The sequence below is a fragment of the Mus pahari genome, chromosome 1, assembly GCF_900095145.1.
Source record: "Mus pahari chromosome 1, PAHARI_EIJ_v1.1, whole genome shotgun sequence".
NCBI classification, from domain to species: Eukaryota; Metazoa; Chordata; class Mammalia; order Rodentia; family Muridae; genus Mus; species Mus pahari.
Genome location: NC_034590.1, coordinates 74,010,843 through 74,018,940, shown reverse-complemented (window position 1 = coordinate 74,018,940; position 8,098 = coordinate 74,010,843). Strand labels below are relative to the sequence as shown.

General features: G+C 35.5%; 1 protein-coding gene across 1 annotated transcript; it reads right to left on the bottom strand.

The window, feature by feature from the left end:
- Positions 1 to 7,059: 7,059 nt before the first annotated feature.
- On the bottom strand, positions 7,060 to 8,098 carry LOC110334739 (olfactory receptor 52A1-like). The gene has a single exon (XM_021216616.1). The coding sequence runs from the start codon at positions 8,087 to 8,089 to the stop codon at positions 7,130 to 7,132; it is 960 nt and encodes a 319-aa protein (XP_021072275.1). The 5' UTR covers positions 8,090 to 8,098; the 3' UTR covers positions 7,060 to 7,129.

The following is an 8,098-nucleotide window of genomic DNA, read 5'->3' as shown; positions in this document are numbered from 1 at the left end:
AGTTCCAGGGTTCAGATATGTCACGTTATTGGTGTTCAGGGAGCTCAGCATTTTGTCTTCTCACCACTGAGCATGATATCTGGAAAAAATAGAATGTAGGCAAGAGTTGAAAATACCTAAGTCTTTCATTGAGCTCACTCTCTGTCAGAGTAACCTTCAACCTCAGTGTATTTTTAACAAATTTCAGGCTCTCCAGTAGCTCTTTGTTTAGTTGGTCATGAAAGGTCTATGATGCTTGCCATGGTAGTCAGAACAAAGGCTTACTGTCATCTGTTCTCAAGGGAAACTTTGGAAGGATGTTTAATCATCTTAGAATTAGTCCTCATTTCAAGATATCGAACAGTTTTTGCTTCTGTTTGTGGTTGTTGTGATTCTAAAATACAATTTTATTGTTCTTCTTTAGAACATTGGGAAGTGAATAAAACCTGTTCTATTGAGCCAGTTTCAATGAAAGTGAAAAGAAAGTCAGGCCTTATGGAGAACAAAGACTGCTGTTTGTTTCTTGAATCCATTCAACCTCACAGTGTCTCCATGCAGACTTTGAGTAACCCTTGGCAATTTCAGTGGCATACTTGTACTGGCTGTGGATGATTTTGTCTTTCACCAATATTAGGTTAGACTACCTGTTGCAGACAAGAGGCAATCTGCAAGAGAATCTTTTAGACAAAGTACGTAGGATAAAAGCACTGTGTCTCAGCAAGTCCTGCCTGTTTTAAAATTGGAAGTATCTGCTAAACCTCAGGAAGATATGCCAGGTAGCTCCTCCCACTAGGGCTGTTATCTAGTTCTCTACTATGAAATGCCTTATTTTTATGAACCTAAATATGGATCACCTATGATCAGAGTCTTGATGGAGAAAACACAAATTACCACAAATATGTGATAGTTTTGACTGTCAAGAATGTATGGATATTGAAATTTTCTATGCTGCCCCACAATAGTCAAGCACCAACGCAGACTTTAGGTGGTTCATAGAGGAAAATGCTAGGGGCTTAGTATGGACTTTGGTTCTAATTAATCTAGTCTCAGGTTCCAGTGTAGGTACTGCCGTCCAGTGTTCTGTAAAGGAAAGCAGGAAGCATAAGACTCAGGTCAGTGTTTACAACACTCACAAAATCATAGATATTTTTATTCTGATTTATTGTGTCTCTCTATGGAGGGAGATAGGTGTTGTTTCTCACCTGAAATTTTTTTTGCAGAAACTGGAAGCAGAAACTTAGAGCTACTGTGGTCTTCTGAGGCTCTGGTGTCTTGGGTGCTTGAGGAACAAGTTTTCCCTTCCAGTCAAGCTGCATTCAGCTTGTGTGTTAGCTCCAAGGCATGTCAGTTGTGTGAGCCCAAGACGTTGTTCACACAGGGATTCAGAAGGCTTCTAGCTGGCATAACGTTTCCCATCAAAAACATGTGCCTGGCCGCTGTGAAAATATTAGAAGTTTTTACTTCAATGCTTTTATATATGGTAAGATGTACAGACTGATTATTTATACCATTGTTTTAAAATACTAGTGAAGGTTTATTAGAACACAGTGCTAAATGATTGAACTGTTCTAAGTGTACAAGACTATTAGAAAAATATTTTACTGATTGTGAAGTTTTATGGCAAATTTTGTGAAAATTTGAGAATTACATTAGTTTGAATCAAGTTGAATAAAATGTTTCTTGAAAATCTTTGAATATAATAATGAACATTTATTTTGACGGGGAGGAGATCCAATTATTTATCAAATTCTCTTCCTCTAATTATAATTTTATTAATCAGTGTATTTTGAAAAATATTTAGAATTTTTCTTCAGTCCTTTCATATATAAACACTGACCCCAATGTCTTCCATAGATAATTTATTTTCTTCTATTCACATCAGGGTGCTCATAAGAGAGAAAAATTATAAAATATCATTGGGTAACTGTGCTGTATCTTCCATTTATGTGGACTCTATTATTTAAGTATAGACTTCATTTTTACATTATGAATGAAAATAATCTGGGGCTTTGAATTCTTTCTACTCAGTATCATTAGTGAATGAACCGTGGTCCAAACAATCATAAGTATCAGTTATGTAAACTAACATTTGTGAAAAGCTTTTTCATTTGGTAATTGGGGAAATTAAGGTGGGAGAAATGCTGTAAGAGTTCCATGCTGATTTTAACACATGATTTGATGTGATAGGAATTACAGAAGCCCTTTGATCACTTGATAATGACCTAACAACTTAAAGGCAAAAATGAATTCTACTTCTCTCATTGTACGAAAGCACATTTATTAGATTATGTACATTGTTTTCAATAAACGTTTTAACGAAGGCTTAATATTAATCAGTATTGTGATCTGGCTATCAGTACCTGATGTCCATTTTCTACTTAGAAAATTTGCTTAATTCTGTTTTCCAGTTTTAACATCTATAAATTAAAGAAACCTACCTTAATTATCTCACGTTTAATTAAATAATCTTCCGATGAATAGGTACTTGGAGCAATTCACACTAAATCTATGAAAGTCTATGAAAAAAAGTCTAGCATGTTACTCCAATCTAACACAGTCACTGGAACACTAAAGAATAAAATGAACAGAACCAGGGGGAAATGAGAGATTCTTTCTAATAGAAAGGAAGACAAATCAAGAAGAGGAAGATGGGGGGCTAGAGATAAAAAGATGTGTGTCACAGACTCTCCAAGAGCAGCTGTCACATGTTATGGTGGAAAAGATAAGGAATATATAACCAGTTTGCTACCCAAGTTAGCTATTCGTTTGTTTGTTTCTTTTAATTCTATGCACTATATATAAAAGTTCACATTTCTTAAATCAAGTAATTCTTACTATTTCTTTGAGGATTTTAAAATAGTGCAGAAACTTGATGGAGAGTTTGCATGTACCTCAGTTTCCAGTTCCTACAAGACAGAGTAGATTTTCAACTCTATGAACTTTAGAAATATGATATAACACAATTACAAACATGTAATCAATATCTACTGAAAGAAAACGGAGTGATAACAAATAGTATTCAAAAAAATAGGAAGGGTAAAGGAAGGTGGGAAGGTCTTTGCCCAGAGAGAAGCATTTCTTGGGCAGATGGATCAGACACTGACCTTAAAGGGATATTCTTGTTTTGTCTTTATCCAATTTCCTTCATTATTTACACATTTGTAAAGCTTTCTCGGAGATAATTAGCAGGTTATCCTGAAATAGTCCTTTTTCATTTTAAAAATATAGAGTCGAAGAGCTCATTGCAATTGAGTATAGATAGACAAGAAAGCTGGCATATGTCAAAAACTATTTGGAGACTATAAGTATAATAGAGTATTATGTAATTATCCTTAAAAACATAACTAATGAGTGCATTATTCCTAACTATATAAACACAATTTCTGTAGTCTGTATATTGTTAGTGTTATCAATTTAAAAGGGAAAGTGTGTAAGAGTATGTGACTGGGTTTATAGGAATGAAAAGGAAGGAAGGTATTATGTAATTATATCATAATCTCAAAAAATAAAAAAATTAAAGGTTCATGAATTCAAATTATTCTTGTTTTATGAAAAGTACAAAAGCAAATAAACCAGGAAAAAGCAATTAATAGTGTACTCATAAACTTTTTAATTATATTTCAACAAAAATAAACTCCTATCATTCCCACTTGAAAATCTGTAGAGATAAAAACATACCTGGTAAAGCTGAAGCCTGGACTGGCTTCGGCTGGTTGTATTCCCACAAAGTTTCAACACATTGAGATGTTGCTAAAAGAGCCACTGCACTTTACACTGCACCACGAGTCAGGAAAATTATTTTTATCTAATTCCCCAAGAGGGTTGTCATCTTTATGATTCATACCTTCATTTACCTTAAGCATCAGGACATACACTTTCAACTTCACTTATACTTCAAAAGTCTTTTCATTAGTATAAGAATAGGAACTGTACAGTCTTGCATATAGCATGGGGATTCTGACAACTGCAGTAGCAAGGTCAAGTAAACATGAGCTTCAGAGATTTCTTAATGGATACCTATCAAGGCTTAGCATCTTTTGCAACCTGTGTCATCCACTGGACAAAAGATACTAGGTCAAGACCTTGGGCTAAAAGTAAATGAGTAACAACTGTTCTTAACAAATGCACACCTGCTGCCTAGCATCAGCTGCAGTCAACTATTTAATGAATGTCAATTCTGTGATTATCACTGCTATATATGTATCTCCTGAATTCATGTGTTATACAAAGGTAAACAAATCCTTGAAAATACCAAGAAAGAATTAATTCTAGAGGAAACCACTGTCTATAGTTTTACTTTTAGATACACTGAAAATCTACTTCAGGAATTTTTTCAAAGTTCCCACTATTGAAACATCAGAAAATTTGTCATCACATTTTTTTTAGGACGGCAGGGGTTTGTTTGTTTGTTTTTGTATTGTTTTGTTTTGCTGTTTTTAATGTGCCACTGCTCTTACAATGTCTTTTTATTCTTCTTTTAACCACACACTAGATAATACATGATAGCCCCAAATACAAGTTTACCATATTATCCAAAAGAAGAGTCTAAAATGCCTTTTTGTCAGCTTCCACTTATAAATGTGCACTTAGAGGCATATTAGTCAATTCTCTAAACTATTAGGCTAATTCTAATAAAGCATATTATTACCAATGTATCTTCTTTCCTGTTGGGTCGTCTGGTGAGTTGGCTAGTTTCTTGAGACACAGTCTCAAGTTATCTAGAGCAGCTTCTAATTTGCAGTGTATTTGAAAAGATCTTGAACTCATGGTCCTTGTCTTTTCTCCTTTCATATGCTAGAGTATTCAATATCAGTCACCATGTCTGAATCTAATACATCTTTCTCCAGTACTCTCACAGTCCTTTTAATAACTTGACTTGAATTCTTAGCACACACTTCCCTCCTTAATATGATTTGTCACTAAATGACACACACATACGCACACATATCCAGGTTCATAAGGGATCTTACTAATTCCCAAGGTAGAAAGCTCCATATGTCATTAACCATTACGCAATCAGCACCAATAATTGGCAGATCTTGGAACTGCTGACTTTAGAAAGTCACTCATTTGTCTTATGATACCAGTAACACACTAGTTCCAAAAAAAAAAAAAAAAAAAAATCTGCCTTTATCTGTAAAGTTCCCTGGAAACACCATCATGCTGCTGCTATGACATGTGAACAAATATTTCACCATGTATTTTCTCAGAAACGTTACCCCCCCCTCGAATGTGACTTAATTTTCTGATGTTCTCATCCCTGGTGGATCATCACTGATAGGTTTATGTTCAATATTTCAATATTCTGATTTTTATCTAGCTTCACAATCATTAGTGAAGGCTCAAGATATACACAAAATTAATTCTGTCTGTAGAGAAGTAAACAGATTTTCTTTAGGTACTGAAACATTTCATGTTCTATTAAAATTCATTGTTCTCTCATACAGTACACCTGGACTACCGCTTTCCCTCCCACCACTCCTCCCATCTACCCTTCCCACTTCCCCTCTCCTCCAGATCCAGTTGTCTTCTGTTTTCCTTCAGAAAAGAGAAGGCTTCTAAGGGATATCAAACAAACATGGCACAACAAGATAAAATAAGGATGGGCACAAACCCCCATTCATGGGTCAGCAAGGTAACTCAATAGGAGAAAAGGAATCTAAAGAGCAGACAAAAGAGTCAGTGGCACCCCAATTTCCACTGCATAGACACAAAGCCACAAAAGCATAGAAGACCTAGTGCAGATCTATATGGGCTCTGTGACTGTCATTTTAGTCTCAGTGATCCCACATGAGCCCTGCTTAGTTAATTCTGTGAGCTGTGTTCTTCTGGTGTCCTTGCAAGTATATTAAGTATGTGTATATTATTGTTTTTTGCTACATATTTATTTCAAATGTTTATTATCATATAATATATGTAAGATATAGTTTAGAACTTCATTTCTTCAGACCAGAGGGTTTTTTTTTTTTTTTTGAGCTGGAGAGATGTCTTTGTTTCTCTGTATTTTTAATCTATTAATTGCTCTTTTGAATTTCAATTTATCTCCATTTAATTATCTATTTCTTTTTAATTTATTTTATTTCATGGGTATGAGTGTCTTTTCTTCATATATGAATATTCAACAAGAATATACACCATGCCCACAGAGATGAGAAAAAAGGTGTCAGATTCCCTGAATCTGAGGTTACAGATGATTGGGAACCATGGTCTATATGAGAGAAACCAAACTCAGGACTCTTGTACGAGTAAGAAGCTCTCAGCTGGACGTAGTGGCACACGCCTTTAATCTCAACACTCGGGAGGCAGAGGAAGGCAGTTTTCTGAGTTCAAGGCCAGCCTGGTTTACAAAGTGAGTTCCAAGACACCCAGGGCTACATAGAGAAACCCTGTCTCTACAAAAAAAAAAAAAAAAAAAAAAAAAAAAAAAAAAAAAAAAGAGTACAAGCTCTCATAACCACTGATACAACTCTCTATTCTCTTAAGTTATAAACAGATCGTTTATACACACACACCACACACACACATAGATACACAACCAAACAGTCCTATGAATAATAAATATATTAGCTACAAAGCCACACACTATAAAGATTATATTGGGACAAAGTGCAAATAGTACTTTCTGATGGCAATGAATAAATTAGAAGCATATAAAAGTTATTTAGAATAAAAAATACCTCAATAAGTTAATATCAGCATAGAAATCACAGAAATGATTTCATTAAATTTTAATTTACTCATTATTTTAAAATACATAAGGAAAATGCACAATAAGAATGATTCAACATAAGCAATAACATGAATGAACACATATATAAAATTAACATACTAAAAATGACCTAAGGTAGTCAACAAATAACTAATGCTTTTATTTTTTTAAAAAAATAAACTACCTGTACTGCACATTAAAGTTATTTAAACAAAGAATATTTGGGATATATATTAGAAGTCAAATATAACAGAAATGGAGACATGATATCAGTCATTTTCCATACAGTTGTTATTTTAGTCCATCTGTAACAGTGGAATTGAATCCCTTCATGGTCCATGAGGAGAAGATGAAACCCTATAGTGAACACAGAGCACAAACCTTACCAATTTCTAAAAGGTAACAGCTTTCTATGTTAAGTCAGAAAGTGTTTGGCAATCCCTACTGGCATCCACGATCTAGAAGAAAGATCTGTGTCACCCTCTTTCGAATGACCATGTTTTTCACTCCATAGACAATAGGGTTGAGAGCAGGAGGCAAGAGGAGGTAGATGGTTGACAGAAGAATGTGAGTGGAGGGAACAACATGACCAAAACGGTGACTGAAAAAGGAGAAAAAGGCAAGAATATAAAACTCTAGAAAGACAAAAATATGAGCTGTGCAGGTGTTAAAGGCTTTGAGCCGTGCCTCCTTCTGTTGNAGNCNAAAAACAGCNTGGAAAATCAGNGCATANGATATGAGGATAAAAACCATGTCAAATCCCAGAATACTAAACCCCACAAAGAGACCACATATCTTATTGACCTGTACATCATCTGCTGCCAGCTTCACCACAGCCATGTGTTCACAGTAAGAGTGGGAAATTTGAATGGACCGAAAATGGTGCAGTCTTTTTATTAGAATCGGTAACAGGCCTACAAGCACTACTGCTCGAATTACCACCACCACTATCATCCGACCTAGAATTGAAGGTGTAAGGATAGATGTGTGCCTCAGAGGATCACAGATGGCAATGAATCGATCAAAAGCCATTGCCAATAGAATGCCTGACTCCATGCCCTGCAGGGTATGAATGAAGAACAGCTGGGCTAGGCAGGCATCAAAGGCCATGGAATAAGCCCTGAACCAAAATATGGCCAACATTTTGGGGGCAATGGCTGCACAAAGTCCTATGTCTGTAGCTGCCANCACAGCCANGAAGATGTACATGGGTTGATGCAAGCTACGCTCGGCTGGGATGATGATTAATAAAANGATATTTCCCANAAGAGCCACCAGACACACTGTAAAGAATGGAAATCCAATCCAAAACTGNGCATGCTCTAGTCCAGGAATTCCAATCAATATTACAGTTCCAGGGTTCAGATATGTCACGTTATTGGTGTTCAGGGAGCTCAGCATTTTGTCTTC